Raw genomic sequence first — 20,201 nt, forward strand, 5'->3', positions numbered from 1 at the left:
GGGTTTTGTTGATTTAGATGAATGCTTACGATTTTCAGTTCAAGCTTTTTGGTGGAGATGTTGTTGGGTGAATGAGAATGGGTTAATTGAACATGGGGGTTTGAGAGTTCTTGGTTGATGATAAGAGTTGGGTTGAGCTCGATTTGCAACCAGATAAGAAATTAATCCAGAAAAAATAGTCCAGTTCAAATATTTCTCTATTTCTTTACCTATCAATTTCAATTGAATTTCGATCTTAGAATTACTTATACATTTAAAAATCATGTGTTTTATAGGTTTGTCATAGTGGAGATACCATTATTATTATGCATCTTCGAAGGTTTTTAATGGTTATTGATGTCTAATAGACAAAGGTAATCTTTTCTGTAATTCAATTCTGTAATACTACTCAGTACCATTATTGTTGGTCTTTAAAGAACTTAGTTATCCTTGGTGAACTAAGTTCTTTAATTTGATGCTTTTTTAGGGAGATTGATGCATATTGGCAGATCAGAGTAAAGGAAATAAGACTGTCAATAATAAATATTCAACAATCTGGTTACGCAAACTTTATAACAATTTCCGGGGTATGTTCGTTTTGGATTTGCAGTACCTTGCATAGGAACTACATTAGAAAAAGTTTACCATGTTCATGTATCTATTTTGTGTTATTGCAGGATGAAATATATTCTTTCATATGCTGCTCGGGATCAATACTTTTCTGCTTCTGGTGATCGTGCTAGAAATTTGATAGTGTGGTGATTATGCTAGACTATTTGATAGTGAGAGCACTCAGAGCAGGTATTTGTCCGCTTCTATTTTTCTTTGTTTTCACATTGCCAAACTAAACTGTTTGAACCATGTAGGGTGTATGAGAACAAATTTAAAGACATGTCCTACACCGAAAATCAATTCTTTTACTATGTTTAGCACCAGGAATTTGGATGATAGTTTTTTTATTCTAAATTTTGATTTTGGTAACTGACTGAATTGCATGCTTATTTTGTTAAGAATTGTGCTGAAATTACAAACATCTCTTGCTAGATAATTTTACTTCAGTATTTTGTTAACTATTGGATTTGAATTGCAGTACAATTTTGTTCGTCAGGCATTTTGAACCGGCCAACAATACGCAGGGACCGCAGTTCCGGATAACTTAGGAGTTTAAAACATTAGATTTATTCATGGATAATAGAAATGCTTAAATTTTAGTTTCATAAAATTTCGTAATATATTTGAGTTCGCCAGGAAGCTGAAGGTTTGTAGGCAGGGTAAGACCAACTAAAATTAAGCATTGCTCTCTTTTGTTTTGATACTGTGGGTCTAAACGGAGATAATCGTCATTTTCTCGGTAATCATCATCTTCTTCACCTTTTGAGTGGTATTGTTGTAACTTCTTACATTAACCTGAATTCATCACAATTAGTAATGAGTTATAAACTGTACAGAATTTACATAAACATGATCGCTCAGGTATTGCATTTTTGTAGTAAAATAATTACCATTACAGCAAGCGAAGAAAGCAGTATGAGTATCAAAAATCGGTGTCATAGGTATTGTTTAATTGTGTAAATTTCCCTCTATTCAAAACTGCAATAGTTAATTAGGGCTAGGCGTATGCTTCCATTGATCCCCTTTCAGATAGGAATAATCAACAATCACCGCGACTTTTAGTTACCTGTTGCTTATTTGGGAGATGAATCTGCAAACGCTCTACTGATGGATATATCATATTCAATGCAAATTTATATATCCTCCACAATGCTTCAGGAGCACAAACCCATCTTGCATCCACAAATTTTTGGATCTCATCATGTTTTCTCCCAGGTATAACTTCAAAAGAAACTTGATCAGGTCCTTTGTACACATACTTATATAAGTATTTCACGCTTGTTATACTGCTGCATATCTCTACATTGATGTGACAGTCATATTTTCGCAGCAACCACGCATTATAAGGAACAGCCCATCTGTTGTCAACCATTTGATCACCATTACTGTCTAAACACACTAATCGACCGGTGTTTCTTCTCCGATAAATTGGGTAAGAATCATTCCCTTGAAGTGTAGTCGGTGCAAATGGCTTTGGATATTTCTTTTTGCGAGTTCCACCTTTCATGCAAGGAGCATTTGGATTTTGCCTTCCACATGGTTTGTGTATCATCCACTTAATTACTGCGTTATATAACTCTGGTTCCTCGTTCTTATCCGGTATTTCTGCTCGAACTATCCGATCATAATCTTCTAGTGTGTGCAATTTATCTTGTTCGTCAAGAATTATTAACATATGAACATGTGGTAATCCCCTTTTTTGAAACTCTACCACGTGTACATGTGCAACTACCTTTCCGAAGACCCCTCTGTTGAAGATATCTTCTTTAAATTGTTCACACTTTGCACGGAATACCCTTGTTGTCAAATCTGGATGGTCTGATGGTGTTTGGCCTGGTTTTAACGCATTTGTGATCTCTGGCCACCCAGGATTGCACGTCATAGTTATAAAGAGATCAGGTTTCCCGTACTTCTGAACTAAAGCCATTGCATCTTGGTGTCGTTGGTACATATCTCTTGGACCTCCAATATACGATGAAGTATTGTTCTCCTATCAATGGTTCCTATCAAAAGATATGTATAAATATATAGATATTACAATTTAGATTTGATGATAGCATAATCCATTGTAAAAAAGGTGGATTTTTAAAGACATGGCCAAGCTACTCAAAAAATTAAGTATTTCAACCAACAGAAACCACAGACCTGAATCGTTTTCTCCTGCTGCCAATGCATCTTGTAAACCTTGATACATTTCTGCTCGAATAGCTGGTTGATTATTCTTCAGCCATCGCAGCCTATCAGCATCGATTTTTACGAAGTTATCAACTACGTATTGCTGAAATAATCGACCCCCTCGGAGATAAAGAGAATCATCACTGTCGCGGATCTAAGTAAAAAAAAAAAAAGGTAAACATATCAGTTTTACATAAATAAAATCTCATGAGCAGTAGCAAGTAATATTATACTTCACCTGTAATTGGTAAGAATAGAAATCTCTACAACTAATCTTCCTCCCATTGTTATCTCTGCTATGTCTGTCCCATCCGTAACTTCCATAAGGAAGTAGAAGTGGATACTGTAATGGATCATAGTATCCAGCAGTTTCAGCGATTAGTAGTAGATCTCCGCCAGTTGTTTGAACAACAATATCTCTTCCATTTATCTGTTCATTCTGACCACCTTCAACAACTATGGCTGCTACTTGTGATGCCGATGGGAGAGTATACTGTGGTTGATTCTTAGGTTGTTCTTTGATATGAAGCTTGCAATTTTCGATATCTTGGCGTTGCCCAAGCTACCTAGGTGTAAAAATGGATTTGTTGAGTCTAATATGCTCTTTAATTCCTCAACAATATCTCTATGTAATCAATTATTTTCTGCAATTGTACGGTCAACTTCATGATCTGTATCATATATGTACAACTGGATAAACCGTGGCCTATTTCCTGGGGTTGGTAACAAACTGCCAATCTTATGATAGATAGCTCCTTGAGCACGAAATGAGTACACTCCATCTTTACCATTAGCCAAGCATTCGTCAATATGCTCGAATATGGTGTCTGAAATGCTTACTTTTGCTTGTACTGTCATTAAATAACAACAACTCCGGTGGTGATGGTATATGAGGCATAATTGTTTTACCATTTTGACAACAAAAGTCACGACTTTCACGGAAAAATAACTTTGTTTGGCAGTGGCAGCACACATTTGGAGGGGGCAATGAAAATGTATGAAACCCAATATAATCTCGAAAATTTCTCGCACAATTGCGGTATCTAAATGTTGTTCTTAGGCGCCTTTGAGCCGGAGCATTGACAACTTCATTTTCATTGGCGAACTCAATTTCTTCTATAAACTCAAATTCCCCTGCTTGCTCTGAATCAATTCACCGTATCTTAATTAGCCAAGTAAAAATATTAAGTAAATAACTAAAAAAAATTAAACCAGAGTACTTGCCGATTGGGATATTGGCAGATGTGTATACATGTGAAGGTTCATCCTCATTATTTGGTGTGCCAGCAGTGAGCGGTGATTCCGTGCTAGTCTTCTTATGCTACTTAACCTCACAACATTTCTAACAGATTGACCAACCCCATTCACAGATTTTGTCCTGTTTAGAAAACCAAAATATGCAAAATATATACCGTAACATCAATGAATTTCTTACAATCCCGTAAACAAAATATTTGGAAGGTAAACTTGAATTGCTAAAATTCAGATTAGTATTTTGCTGCTCTTGTTGTCAGAGATACAATTCTTTACCGAAAGTTTCCGTAGTAGTAGAACATTGATCTCGTGCCAATCTTTTGATGCTACTCAAGCGCGCACCTCTTGGGATATCCGCACCTATGTTATTGATCGGTTGTTCCCCTGTTTAAAAACCATAAAAACCCAAGCATTTCATTAGAGTCGTGATAATTTGGGTTGCCACAATTTTAATTTCGTAACTCCTAAACATAAGGAAAACTTACAGGCTACTACTCTATGTGAAGGGCCAGCATTAGTTGATCGTGCTCTTATGACAACGGCGTCTCGATGCCGAACAAGTTGTCTTTCTAGCTCAGATGTTTGTCTTTGTAGTCGGATTTGTCTTCCAATTTCTGGACGAACACAAAATTGATATTGTATTGCACGACGCCTTTGTCTCTGAGATTCATTACGCATTGCAAGCCAGTGAGATCTCTCCTCAGCCGTTAAATTGGATAAACGTTGTCGTGCATTCAATCGATATTGTTGCCTTCGGCGGTGCTCACTACCATCATCATTAGATGTACTAATACGAATATCTTCATCCATAGCTTTCAAATTATCAAGGGGTTTTAGGCTGGGCCATCATCATGGGGTTTACTTAGTGCAAAATGTGAACAGTCGATCCCAGCTACAGCTCCTAATTCCTCCCCTTTAAGTTAAAAATAATCACGGGGTTTACAAAGATGGATTAAGTTAAACATAAAGCATTAAAAATAATAGATCAAAACATAAGTAATTTAGGTAAAAATTGGAGTGTAAACATGCATCAAAACTGACTAAGAATCAGTCGTTGACAAAATCAAAAATTAAAATTGGAGAGTGTAAAAATGGGAAACATAAGTAATCATAATATCAAAATTAAGAATCAACCAAAACATTACCTCTTATTAATTAACGAAAACATAAGTCAACATACATCAACTTTAAGCAAAGCAAAATTGAAAGATAAAAATTGGAGTGTAAAAGTGAAGCAAAACCGAAACGTGTTTCAAAGTTGACGAATCATTATCTTTGATGGTCAATATGATACCCAAAAGACCAAAACCCGATTGGAGCTTCCAATGGAAGATAATGGAATATGAAAATGAGTTTTGATAAAAATGGAGTTCTGTACAAAATGAACATGATTTTCTAGAGAAATCTTTTAGAAATATCTTCTCCAAAGATGTGGCCCACCCTCGGTTTTCAATAACCGATGCACGTTTTATTTCTTTTTTTATTATTTGATAATTCAATACACAGTAAACCAATAGCAATTAGATGTGTCTAGAAAGCTAGATCAGTTAAAGTCCAGACTATCCCTAATTAATTCCGAGAATGCGTATTCATGAAAAAATTTCAAAAGGGCAAAACGGGAACCGAAATTTGCAGCTGCAACTAAGCCTAGTTGGCTTTATATAATAGAATAGATATGGAAATTTGTAGCTAGCTTTTTAGTTGTAACTGGATTCTTTTAGCTCTGCACGCAGTTACCGCGTTTGGTAGTTCTTCCCATATTCTTTTTCAAGCTAAAAGAATCCAGCTTGAGGTTTTAGATTGTTTTATATTGTACTTGCTTTGTAACTCAACTTCAGGCTATCTTTTATGAGGAATGGATATGAAACTCATATTTAAGTGATTTAATGCGATGGAGATTCACTAGCATTTTACGAAAACAAGGAAGCATTTTGTCGCACTGCACCTCAGATTTGGTACATCACCTATAACAAGGTAAGTAAAGCTCTTCTACTCTTTCTTTTCACCTCTATTGAGCTTCACTGTAACTGCGTGTTAATTAGGTTTTTGTCGGCACTTTCAGATGTTAAGAAGGCGAGGGAAAATTGGATAATTTAAGAAAAAAGAGGCAACGGGCTAATGAAGTGCATGCCTGCAATCTGATGATGGCTTATGGGCTTTGGGACATTTGGATGTGCATGAAACTCCCATTTATTGGTGAACATCTAGGGATGGTGTAGGGTACTAATTTCAAATGTGGTCACAACAATAGTTGTAATTATAGTCTATACTTTTAGCTTTAAAAGCAGATGCCTATGTGTTAAGTTGCCTGTTTGATCATATTCAGTGCCATTAACATTACAAAAAATCCTTATTCATCTTTTGCATAACGTGCTAGAGTTTTACTGACGGAAACTCACAAGGTGGGTCCTAAAAACATTATTTGCAGTACATGAGTTCTTGACATACAATAGCATGTTGCTGTAGATAAATAGAGTGTCGAGCACATCTTTGGCCGGAAACTAAATTGTGACAGACACCATTGGGCTTTAGAGGCAACACTTGATACGAAAACAATTCATTTCAAACAAGTTGGTTTAACTCTGCTCACTTTAACTTTGTTATTAGCTGCTACTATGCAGAAGTCGCCTGCCTTTATAACTTACAGATCTTGGCCTGGTGAACTTGCATGTACAAAATTTTATAAAGAAAACTTTGTATCAAAACATTGGATTCAGAATGCAGGGCCTCGATACATATTAGATAGCTCAACATCTGAAATATCCTTTGGTAGCTAAACTAAGGTCAAGGCCTCCAGCTGAACCAGTAATTTATTCGAGGGTCAATCCTCGATTACAATTCAAATTTATAAGTCAGTCTTGGATGAAGTAGTGTACACGTACATGGATAAGATACCTGGGTATGTTAATTCGGTATCATAGGGTAAATGATGTTTGATGGGTTCAAAATGTTTAAGCGACGATGTCTCCGTATCCTGCTTTTTCATTCATCTTCTCTCTGAGCATAAGTCTTAATTAATATCCTAAAAAGCAGACAAATCTGACTACAATGCATGTTAATCGAGTGAAAAGACCTTTCGAGAATCATATATCTATGATATAAGAGAATGTTTATCTCTCTATCTAGAGAAAATGACCGTTCCTTATGTATGTTATATATACCGCAAGAATAATAATATGATTTCAGATGATTTTTCTATGTTTTGGTTAAAAGCTGAACAAAGCTCTCTTCTTAGAGTTTCTGGTCTCATCGGGATATATTTCAGCCAATAATTTTTTTTTTGATTTTTCACACCACCAATATATTTCATATTTCCACACCACTTCTCTACTGAACCACCGATTCTTTCTTTGCCTTTATTCTCCACCGCATCCATTTCTCTACCTATTTTTTCTTTCATATAACCAAACCCTAATAATTGTTGTTTCTTTCTTCTCCTTCTCCAGTCTCCTCGCATCCGGCATCCGCTCCTCTTCCTCTCATAAAACTATTTCTTCTGCTACCGTTTCTACTTATAAAATTTGGGGATTTTTAAGTCACGGATTTGAATTAACTAACCGGTGTTTTTGATTTGCAGATGAGGTTAACTAGCCAGTGTTTTTGATTTGCAGATGAGGTCTACCACTTCGAACCAGGTAATGTTTTTTTAGCGGAACGAACCAGGAAATGTTTTGATTATTCGTCCTATGTTTTTGCATTCGAGTTAGAGTTTTGAATTTTACGTTGTTTTGGGTTCTCGGACTGAATTTTAATTTTTGATACAGTAGGGGTTGTCAGAATCAGAATGTATATTTAGGTATTTGATAATATCATGGTTTAAATGATTTTATTTGATATTCACTCCATGTTTTTACATTCAAATTAGGGTTTCTTATTCTATGCTGTTTGATAGAGACAATAACCAAGACGGTTGGCGCAGTCTAATTATTAATGTTTCTTATGATTAAATTGTGATAGTAGAATTCAATAGAACCCAAAACAATTATGGAAATTAAATGTGTTTAATTGATGAATTACAATTGATGTTCTATGACTTCGATTCCAAACAGAAAGAAGAGATGGTTGTAAACTAATGGTGCAGAAATGCGATATTTTTTTCCTTTTGGATTCTGATCAAATGTTAAAATGATCAAATGATGCATTGTTAAAAAAAAAAAGGAAGGTGATTTTGACGGGTCCTAAACTATATTTGTGATTCATATGGTCTACAGGTACACTACAGTAATCATGGGGTTATGTTGTTAGACCTCCCTAATGGCAGTATGTGTGTTACTGGAGGCTATGACCCCTATTGATTATAGTTATATTTTAATTAGATAAATCTCTTTGGTCCTGGCAATAAGCGTTGAGCTTCTATGTTTCATTCTAATATATATGCTTTGTAGGATTCGTTTGTTTAGCACAGTTATAGGAAAACAAAACTACTCCTGATGATAGCTAGGAACTTGATGAGACTCTCCACAGAGAGGTAAATGTTGTGAACATTTTATATGTGTCTATTAGGGCCTTCATTCATGAACCTGATTGTTTTCCCTTTGCTTAATAGGTGATGTGTATGGAGGTTGGCATCAGATTTATCACATGTGTTTCAATAGATGATGAATACGCATTGAAGAAACATGTGTGTTTCTGGGCACACTAAAATGACTAGAAATTTATCCATAGATGTAAATTTGATTGGTGATAGATGAGTGGTTACTTATAACACTTTATATTGAATGTTGTAGGTACAACAACATCAAGTAAATAATAAATTGAAATTTTGTCCAAGCAGGGTCATTTAAGCTCGACCTTCCTTCTGGATTGGTTAATGGTCAAGGTTAATTTTATAAATCTAACATTCTGAGAACTCAAAATAGAATTGGTGTTTGAAGGTCCACAGTTGAGTTAAAGTGTAGCTAAAGAAATTCATGCTAAACACAAAAATAGCAGTATATGTAGGTGTTGCGTAGGTTATATTGATGACACATGATGAGGACACATTCTATTTCAGACTTCAAGCAGTATCTGCCGCCGATTGCTCAAGATGTGAAACCACTAATGACGGAAATATAGCATCTGTGCAACAGTCGGGAATCTTCAAAATCAATGTCACTTGGAAATTTATAGTGGTCTAAGGTGTAGCCAGCATCACAAGGATATGGAATTCAACAATGACGGAATCATAACATCTGTGCAATAGTGAGGAAGCTGCAAAGCCCGAGGACATTGTTAGCCTATACCATGAGAGGGAATCGAATTAGAGAGTGATCTACAGATATGTCAAAATTCTTTATTCTGTAACAATCAGTAAATCCTCCAACTAAGTAAACATATATTTAGCTTATTTTTACCAATTTGAGCCCGTGCATCAGTTTAGTCTGCAGATGGAACAATTTGATCCCATACAACGCACGGGAGCAACACCTAGTATAATTATATAATCCAAGTTAGTTTCCAAATATGCCTTTAAATTATGTAAGAGTTTTCCTAATATATTAACTGAAATATTAGTAACTTTTGTACCCCAATTCAGTAGACGATTGTGAACTTTTTTGTGGGAATCACATCTGCCTTTAAATTTTTTAGCGAATCCGACTCTACCGGCTGCTATGATCCAACTAATTAAACACGTTACAGTGAACCAACTAACTAACACCCTAAAATATGACACGACCAACAAAATACTAGTATTGTTCTACTATGACCATACTAACTAAATATGCTCTCGATTATTATAGACAGGACCAACTAACACACTAATTAAAATGTTGGCACTACATCTGCCTTTAAATTTTCTCGACCGCCGGGGCCGTAGGATCCGGCCCTTCCGATTACTATGATCCAATTAATTAAACACACTACAGTGACCCGACTAACGCAGACACTATAATATGATACGACCAACAAAATATTTGTATTGTTCTACTATGACCCGACTAACTAAATATGCTCTCGATTATTATAGACAGGACCAGCTGACACACTAATTAAAATGTGGGCACTACATCTGCCTTTAAGTTTTCTCGACCGCCGGGGCCGTAGGACCCGGCCCCTCCGCCTAATATTATCTAATTAATTAAACACGCTACGGTGACCCGACTAACGAACACACTATAATATGACACGTCCAACAAAATATTTGTATTGTTCTACCATGACTCGACTAACTAAATATGCTCTCGATAATTATAGACAGGACCAACTAACACGCTAATTTAAATGTGGGAACTGCATCTGCCTTTATATTTTCTCGACCGCCGGGGCCATAGGACCCGGTCCCTCAGGTGATATGATCTAACTAATTAAACACGTTACTGTGACCCGACTAACTAGCACACTATAATACTACACGACCAACTAAATATTGGGACCTTTCTTCTGTGAACCGACTAACTAGCACGGTATAATATGACATGACCAACTAAATAATAGGACCGTTCTGCTATGACCCGACTAACTAAATATGCTCTCGACTATTATAGACAGGACCAACTAACACACTAATTTAAATGTGGGCGCTACATCTTCCTTTAAATTTTCTCCACCGCCGGGGCCGTATGACCCGGTCCCCTCTGGCTACTATGATCCAACTAATTAAACACGTTACAGTGACCCGACTAACTAACGCACTATATTATGACACAACCAACTAAATATTGGGACCGTTCTTCAATGGCACGACTAACTAAATATGATTCTGACTATTATAGACAGAACCAACTGACACACTAAGTTAAATGTGGGCACTACATCTGTCTTTAAATTTTCTCAACCGTCAGGGCCGCAGGACCTGGCCCCTTCGGCTACTGTGATCCAACTAATTAAGCACGTTATAGTGACCCGACTAACGATCACACTATATTATGACACGATCAATAAAATTTTTGTATTGTTCTACTATGACCCGACTAAATAAATATGCTCTCGATAATTATAGACAGGACCAACTAACACGCTAATTTAAATGTGGGAACTGCATCTGCCTTTATATTTTCTCGACCGCCGGGGCCATAGGAACCGGTCCCTCAGGTAATATAATCTAACTAATTAAACACGCTACTGTGACCCGACTAACTAGCACACTATAATACTATACAACCAACTAAATATTGATACCTTTCTTCAGTGATCCGATTAACAAGCACGGTATAATATGACATGACCAACTAAATATTAGGACTGTTCTGCTATGACCCGACTAACTAAATATGTTCTCGACTATTATAGAGAGGACAACCTAACACACTAATTTAAATGTGGGCACTACATCTTCCTTTAAATTTTCTCCACTGCCGGGGCCGTAGGATCCGTCCCCTCCGTCTACTTTGATCCAACTAATTAAACACGCTACAGTGACCCGACTAACTAACACACTATATTATGACACGAGAAACTAAATATTGGGACCGTTCTGCAATGACCTGATTAGCTAAATATGCTCCCGAATAATATAGACGGGACCAACTGACATACTAAATTTAGGCACTACATCCGCCTTTAAGTTTTCCAGACCGTCGGGACCGTAAGACCCGGCCCCTCGGGCTATTATGATCCAACTAATTAAACACGCTACAGTGATCCGACTAACGATCACATTATAATATGACACGACCAACAAAATATTTGTATTGTTCTACTATGACCCGACTAACTAAATATGCTCTCGATAATTATAGACAGGACCAACTAACACACTAATTTAAATGTGGGCAATGCATCTGCCTTTAAATTTTCTCGACCGCCGGAGCCGTAGGACCCGGCACCTCCGGCAATATGATCTAACTAATTAAACATGCTATTGTGACCCGACTAACTAGCACACTATAATACTATGCAACCAACTAAATATTGATACCTTTCTTCAGTGATCCGACTAACAAGCACGGTATAATATGACATGGCCAACTAAATATTATGACTGTTCTGCTATGACCCGACTAACTAAATATGTTCTCGACTATTATAGAGAGGACAACCTAACAAACTAATTTAAATGTGGGCACTACATCTTCTTTTAAATTTTCTCCACCGCCGGGGCCGTAGGATCCAGCCCCTCCGGCTACTTTGATCCAACTAATTAAACACGTTACAATGACCCGACTAACTAACACACTATATTATGACACGAGCAAATAAATATTGGGACCATTCTGCAATGACCCGACTAGCTAAATCTGCTCCCGAATAATATAGACGGGACCAACTGACATACTAAATGTAGGCATTACATCCGCCTTTAAATTTTCCCAACCGCCGGGGCCCTAAGACCCGGCCCCTCGGGATATTATGATCCAACTAATTAAACACGCTACAGTGATTCGACTAACTAAGACACTATAATATGACACGACTAACTAGATATTGGGACAGTTCTACTATGACCCGACTAACTAAATATGCTCCTTATGGATAGGCCCAACTAGCATAGTAATTTAAATACGGGCACTATATCTTTCTTTAAGCACTATGATCCAACTAATTAAGCACGCTACAGCGACCTAACTAACTAACACACTGTAATATGACACGACAACTAAATGTTGGTACCTTTCTACTATGACACGACTGACTAAATATGCTCCTGACTATTATAGGCAGGACCAACTAACACACTAATTTAAATGTGGGCACTATATCTGCCTTTAAATTTTCTACACCGCTGGAGCCTGCCATATCTGGCTACTATGATCCAACTAATTAGACATGCTACTGTGACCCTGACTAAATAACATACTATAATATGACACGACCAACTAAATATTGGGACCGTTCTGCTATGACAACAGACTAAAATTGCATGGGAAGATACCGATTGACAAGAGGTTGAGCCCCGACCGAACATGGAAATGGAAAAGAGGTTCAAACAACTTTTCGAAAATCGACGAGAGGTTGAGCGCCGGCCTGCGGTGGGCGTGATACCTAGTCCATATTATAAAAAGAAGTGGTGTCAGTCTAAACTGAAAAATCCGATCATCGATTTCGTCATCCGACGGCATAGATCGTGAGTTGAGCGAGAAATATTATAATGCGTTGGATCACTTGGTTTCCCGATATTGTTTGGGCCCATTAATTTATTAATGATAGCTTGATTTCCAAACGTGCATGATAGCTTGATTTCCAAACGTGAGTTTCGAACTGTTTCCGGAAATAGAAATTGTCCTAATTATGGAACCAAAAGATATTGTCCTAATTTTGATACTAAAGAGTCCTGTATAAGACTATGCATGTTCGTAAGTTGCACTATGGGGAGATGCTGCTAGACAAATAAGAGACGAATTCACACGGGATGCAGACAAATATATCGTTCTTATAATCACTTCAGCGTGGATAAATTTGATGGTAACTCTTTAGACAAATTATTTCAATTAATTATTTAATATTTAATCAGTTTTCCTAAAATTAATTATTTTAAATAATATGTATATCACCAACAGTTCATAAAATTCAGGGAAAGTAAAGGTACACCTTGAGCTATCTAAAGATTAGATGACGATGCATTCTTGGCATTGGACCCTCGATAGTAGCTCACGATAGTCTCAAATACAAAACTCATATGTCCTTTACTGTGTATGTTTCCATTTGCCCCATCCATACCCATCCCCGTTGTAGATGAGGAAAAACGATTTGTTGGTTTTTACGGAATCGAGAAGATGACCGTGCAGAGAAGACTCCTTGAACCGATAAAATGCTCAACCTCACACAGATGCACTGCAAGAAGGGAGTGCTTTAAGTTCGAGAGATCAATCTGTAGGACTCCGGCCTAAACCAAGACAATGGTCGTTCCAAAGTCAATTCGGTCACAAGAGAGGATAGGTCGATCTGTAAGAGGAAAGCTGAGAAATGTATGAGATCAATGGTGATCGAAGATTGTAGGTGTGTTGTGTATTCTGGGTAAGAAAGTTCTTAATGATTGAATTTACTCAGTTGAGAGTGATTTCTCAGACGATGAGTTCGTGTAGACAAAAGATTGTCTGTATGAACTTCTCGAGAAATTCTTGTCCGTTTCAATCAGGATTCAGAGGCCTTTTTTATATTGCTGAATTGTAAACACCTTGATCCCATGAAGTGTGACAGTTGCTGGAGTCAAAGAGTGGGGAAGTGGGAAATCGTGTCAAAACCAGTTGCTCATCGTGCAGAGACTTGGATGATTTTCCATTCACTTCTTTGCTAACTCCTCCAACTGATTGCACGACTTGCTCACATTCTCATCGTGTGCATGAACACACGTGCCGTAGAACGCCAGACCAAAACCCTAGTTAATATCCCCCATGTGACACGATTGACATCTAGTGGTTGTGGAGTCAGTTGCTGACTTCATGGGACGATGAGTCCTTGTATTGCTGAGTCGAACGTGATTTGCAAATATTCTGAGACTCATGAATTGAACATGTCTGTTGAGACACAGGTATCATTTCCGAATAAATGTTGATAACCTGAGCAAACTGTTCTGCTGAATCATTGAATATTGATAGCTGAACCAATATTCCTTAGTCTGAGAAAATATTGCTAGTCTGAGTAAATATTTCTCATCTGAGCGACTGTTGCTCGTCTGATGAATTGTTGGTGGCAGGACCAAAAAAAATATTAATTTAAGATACTGACTGCTAGGCCGAGTATTATAATGAATGTGTTGATCATGGGATCAACGTAAAATTATCAGTATTTGAATCTACTCATAATTACGTTTTTGCAGAGCTCTGGATTTGAAACCCTAATTTTGATCAATTGATGATCAATTGATGATTTATTGAAAATCAACCACGGAGTGAAGCAGGGACCGGCTACATGGGATGATGAGTCGACCATGTAACGCCCAGATGCTCAAGTGAGCAAAAATACCAAAATCTCTTGAAGACCAATTGGTGAAAAGATGATTAAATGTTGGTTTAATCATTTTTTTTAAAATAATGCTCGTGTGAGCGTTAGGTAATAAAACCTAATTATAGAGAGATGAGGGACCGACCAAGAGGGTATGAAAACGGCCCTTGGTGGTTGTGGGACCAGCTGATGGTCGTCTGAGCAAACTCCCAGTTGTTTGAGAAGAGTTTGGACCCGATATGAGCAATTGAGCAAATTGGGTCAGAATTATTAAAACATGTGGGACCGGCTATTTTCAAACCTGAGGGACAGTGTTGGTCGGTCAAGGAGACATGCCCGCGTCACCATAATGTCGGCGTCTCAGTTCTGAGAATTTCGATATTTTCCGATGCGCGTTTGAGCAACATTTTGAGAAAATATGAAGGATTCAGGGTTTTTTTTGAAACTGGGAATCTTCATGAGATGATGAAAAATAGTTAGTAAAATAGGGGATTTTCAAGGTGCAGGACCGTCCACGACTAGGGCATGACCGGCCAGCTAGCAAGCTCGGTCCCGCAGCACCTTTTCCAATTTTATGTAATTTTATGTATTTTCCCTGATGTGAGGGAAATATCATGAAACCGAGGAATTTTATGAAGTTAAGGAATTTCCATGAGATTATGGAAATAATAATAATAAAATAGGGAGTCATGAAGTGTGGGACCGACTATGGCTAAGGCAAGGCCGGCCGGCCAAAGATCCCGTCCCAAGGCACTTTTCCCAATTTTATAATATTTTTCATGATTTTAGGGAAATATCATAAAATCAAGAGGTTTGTTGAAACCAAGGAATTTGTTGAAATCAGGGAGTTTCCATGAGATGAGGGAAACATAAAAAATAATAATAATAAAATAAGGAGCGTGTGGGACCGTCTAGGCATGACCGGCCGGCTAGGGCCCGGTCCCACGAGTTTCCCTAATTTTACATTATTTTCATGACTTAAGGGAAATTTCATGAATTCAAGGAATTTTCATGGGATGAGGGAAATAATAATAAATTAATAAGGAGTCATGAGGTGTGGAACCGGCCACGGCTAAGGCATGGCCGGCCGGCTAGTGAGTCTGGTCCCACGACATCTTTCCTAATTCATTATTATTTCTTTGATACGAGGAAACACCATGAGACTGGGGAGTTTCCTTGTGACGAAGGAGATTTTCTCAAATGAAGGAATTTTCATGAGATCAGGGAAAATAATAAAAATATGATAAAATATAAAATTGGGCGTGGGACTAGCCACGGCACGACCGGCCGGCCGGTGGGCCCAGTCTCACAGCGCCTCGATTAATATTTTATTATTTATTATTTTCTTCCTATTTTGCATAGGTTCATCGTTCCTTCGTGTTTTGGAATGCTCGTTTGTGCATTCAGGTGCTCGTTTGTGCATTATTACTGCTGAGTACACTTGCACCATTTTGGTCGGGGCTTACTCGAGAGCTGCTCAGATGCCCGTACGTTGAACATTTATCACTAACCCGTGGAATTCTACTGGAAGAACCACAAATTGAAGTGACGAAATATTACGAAGAATCGTAGAATATTGCTGAATATTCAGTTAACGGTTAGAGATAATTAATTGATGGATTTATACTAGCAGGCGTGATGTCTAGGAGCATTAATTATCTGAGAATTGAGAAATATGAGCTTGTTGAAACGTCATATCTCTTTTATATAGTCAGGGAAAACCTTGTTGCATCCTGAAGACGTTATTGCTTTGTACTTGTAAGAAAGGTGTCTAGGAGCCGTCCAATCATAATGATTCTATACACATGTCTTTTATATAATCAGGGAAAACCTTTCTACATCCTGAAGACGTTATCGATCTATACTAGCAGGTAAGTTGTCTAGAGCCGTCCAATCGTTCGATTCTACATAAAAGTGATTACTGAAATTTCTCAGTATTCATGAGATATGTCGTTGTCTCAGTTGAGAGACTGCACATCTGCATATGCTCTGAGAGACAGTATTCTCAGTCAGAGGTTCTTGCGGCATGAAATTTCATGCTTCAATGAGAGACATGAGCCTCAATATTCATCTGATTGCTGGATCAGGAGTATGTACAATTATGGTTTTACGATTTTAGCCTTTGTCGAAAATCCACCATCTACATTAAGTCCCCTGCTTAGTGAGGGACAGTCATGTTCCTCAGTCAGCACTGGATGGTGATTTTCTAGTTACGGACGAAATAAGTAATTGAACTTAGTCGTAAGATAGAATGTTACCGGATTTTCGATTGCACGAACGAACCATGGATTGAACGAAGATCCCAGTAGCATGATAGAGCATCGAGCGCAAATTGGTGTAGCACTGCTGATTTGGTGATCAAACCTTGATTGATTTAGGATTCATGGGTCTGGGCCCAAGAAAAGAAATCCTTGTTTTAGGAACAGACGCTCGTTCATTTGTTAGTTTAAGGAACAAACAAAATAGACCTCAGTCTGATGCTATAAAATTTTGTCTATGAGCTTTCACGAAAACCTTTTTTTTTTTTAATATGTGAGATTTCACAAAGTGAATAAACTCTCGTTTCAAAGGTGGATGCTCGTACGAGAGAAAAGTTTTTTTTTTAATAGGCGTGCGTCTGTTAGTAATAAAATTTTGTTTATGAGATTTCATGAAATTTTTTTATCTTCGAGCTTTCAGAAATCTTTGAAAATAGACTCTCGCTTCGAAGCAGATGCTCGTGCAAGGGAGCAAAAAATATATAGATATATTTTTCAAATTTACCTGAGTTCACGATAAATATTTATATATTTTGTAAAATCATGTTTTGATTCTGAACAACTGTTGAAAGTAGACCATTATACATGGTGAAACAATGTTTGTATGTGAGTTTTCACAATTGTAGAATGGATGTCTGTCTACTTTTTGAAAAATCAGTGGATGTTAAAATTCACGTGGGTTGTTCACGGTTTTATGAAAATCAAGTCATGATTTTGAATAATGAATTTTGCTCGTCTTTGCAGGTTTAAGGGAACGAGCAAGTTTTCGAAATTCTGACGTTATAATCACTACAACTAGTGAAATTGTAAATAGGTAAGAGTTGGATTGTTACCATTTTGTTACCCGTTTGTTATTGGTATATCCATGACTCCATGTCTTTCGCCTCAGATAGTGGTGACTCTTGGTTACAACCACTCTTCTGGACCTTCCGTGGAACGTTCCAGAAATATCAAGTCAAAGATGAAGACTTCTGCAGATGTTCATGCCGAGGTGAATCAACCTTTAAGAGACGCTGGAAAGCTGATGCATTGTATGTCTCTCGATCATATGGGAGTCGTCCGTGGTGGAATCAACGTTTTCTTAGCCTTAGCGGATGCAGAAGAGAAGCAGGGACGAGATGAGTTATTATTGAAAAGGAAAGCTGAAGATGAAAGGCTTTCAGCTTATCAGCAAAACGCCGCCGACTTCAGCAAATGAGACAAGCGTCTGGAGATGAAGTATGATCTCGCGCGGAAGGCGTAACTTCTGATTCAGATGTAGGTGAATGAAGAATTTCGTCATAATTCGTCATCAGAAATTCAGAAGTCAGGTCTTCATTGAAAATGTTGTAGAATTTTCGTCCGATGTCGGATTTTCGTGATATACCCATGTTTCTTCATCCTCAGAAAATTTCCAAGATTTAGAAAAGAATATTTTCGGCTTTTGATCACGTTTAAGGGTTGAAATTGACGAAACAATAAACTTCCAGGAGACTTCCAGGAATTTTTCAGCTGGTATGTAGTCCAATATTTTGGCCACATCTTTTTGCTCATTTCTCCAATTACTATGAATTTTGGACATGTTGTGGAGGACATCCATACAAAAACAATGGTATACGACCCATCCCTAGATTCTCCACCAATTTCTCCCAGATCGCTGCTTTGTGCGTGGCAGTGTAAAATCATCTCAGGCGAGCTTGTTGTAAAACACTCATGTTGTGTCTTTAGACCATTCGCTTGTGTCTTGAACGGTTGGTGAAGGATTTTAATGTTATTGACTCATTTGAGATCAGGAACCCTTGATTGATACATGAGCATGGTGCTTGCAGTGCCGTCTTGCTTCTGTCAGTCGTAGAAACATTACTTCTGAAACTCTGGTTACGGGACCATAACTGAGGTCGCTCTCAAGAGGGGGTGATGTAATGACCGTGGTTGCATGTCCCGGTGGTAGAATTATTTTTATGATGAATGATCAGAACATGAGAGTCTGGTGCCACGGGTCTTGGACTGTGAAACTAATCGCCATGATCAGTGGATCGTCAGTCCCCGGTATTTTGTTAAATCTCTCCTTTTCGTTTTCTCTTCTTCTAGCAAGACTTGGATAGAGGACCCAGGTAGAAAAATTGATGTAAAGACCTAGGTGGTCGAAGTTGAAGGTACCTTGATGAAGGACTTAGTGGAAAGACCTGGTGGACACCGATCGACTGTGGAAGTTATGAATCCCGTCCAAGAATTGCTGCTTGCATGTTGTATGCTCTGAAAGCTGTAGGAAGCTCATACGACGTCGGAATTTTGTGCTTGACCCCAACTTTTGAAGCTAAGAGACTGAGTCATCATATGAGAAAATAATAACTCAATTTGGCGTTGCATAGGTCATCCAACGAAACGTGCACATTTGTAATTTGTAATCCCGCACAAGACTTTCAGATTTCATAGGCCTGACGGTAAAGGCCATATCTTTCAGTTCGTATGTCCGATTGATGCGCCCTTTTGGTATGTTGTAGAAGAGACATAGACGAACATCTTTCGTTGAGGAAGTATTGTCCTATTCCAAACTCATTGTTACGTTTTTGTAAACCCATGGGCTGAAGTATGTTGTATCTCATTTGTAGAGGTGATGAGAACATCTTGTAGAAGACTTGTGATTGTGCCCGCCTGTTGTTCAAGCTTCAGAAAGACTTTCATATGAACATATTTCATGTCTACACACCTTGATATGAATCATTAGTGCTTAAATAAGTCTGACCCATCGAGTAACACTTCAGAGAACGGATAGTTGATGAAGCTGGTCATGAGGATGTTGCCCCTGAGACCGTCGTTGATGCTAGATCACGATTAAAATTTCTCTAGAAATTCTTGTTGATGCTGAGACCATGAACGGAGCTCCTCCACATATCCTTGTCGATGCCGATACTATGTTTGGAGTTGCTCTAGAGACCGAAAAAGGCTAGAACCATGATTATCGATATAGCCTTTGCTCCTTCATCCAGTGAACCTTTCACGAACTAGTTGGTGAGTTGAGCATTCCTAAGATGAAGATGTTCTAGGAATTCAACCCAAATTCTCCTGAATATGACTTTACTGTGAAGTGGCTTCGTCAGGGAATCGACGTTATTGTGGCAGATAACAGCGACAGTCTCCATT

General features: G+C 37.9%; 2 protein-coding genes across 3 annotated transcripts; both read right to left on the reverse strand.

Annotated features, from left to right (window-relative positions):
* Positions 1 to 1,302: 1,302 nt before the first annotated feature.
* On the reverse strand, positions 1,303 to 2,473 carry LOC113334603. Its single transcript, XM_026580820.1, has 2 exons — positions 1,658 to 2,473; positions 1,303 to 1,386 (listed from the first exon to the last, which is right to left on the reverse strand). The coding sequence occupies exons 1-2, from the start codon at positions 2,471 to 2,473 to the stop codon at positions 1,303 to 1,305; spliced, it is 900 nt and encodes a 299-aa protein (XP_026436605.1).
* Positions 2,474 to 3,991: 1,518 nt separating this feature from the next.
* LOC113334720 lies at positions 3,992 to 5,373 on the reverse strand. 2 transcript variants are annotated; one of them, XM_026580909.1, is made up of 3 exons: positions 4,506 to 5,373; positions 4,297 to 4,404; positions 3,992 to 4,144 (listed from the first exon to the last, which is right to left on the reverse strand). In XM_026580909.1, the coding sequence occupies exons 1-3, from the start codon at positions 4,828 to 4,830 to the stop codon at positions 4,131 to 4,133; spliced, it is 447 nt and encodes a 148-aa protein (XP_026436694.1). In that variant the 5' UTR covers positions 4,831 to 5,373; the 3' UTR covers positions 3,992 to 4,130. The 2 variants fall into 2 exon arrangements, with proteins under 2 accessions (XP_026436694.1, XP_026436693.1); XM_026580908.1 differs by having other exon boundaries at positions 3,992 to 4,404.
* Positions 5,374 to 20,201: the final 14,828 nt, after the last annotated feature.

This window comes from Papaver somniferum, unplaced genomic scaffold (genome assembly GCF_003573695.1).
Source record: "Papaver somniferum cultivar HN1 unplaced genomic scaffold, ASM357369v1 unplaced-scaffold_137, whole genome shotgun sequence".
NCBI classification, from domain to species: Eukaryota; Viridiplantae; Streptophyta; class Magnoliopsida; order Ranunculales; family Papaveraceae; genus Papaver; species Papaver somniferum.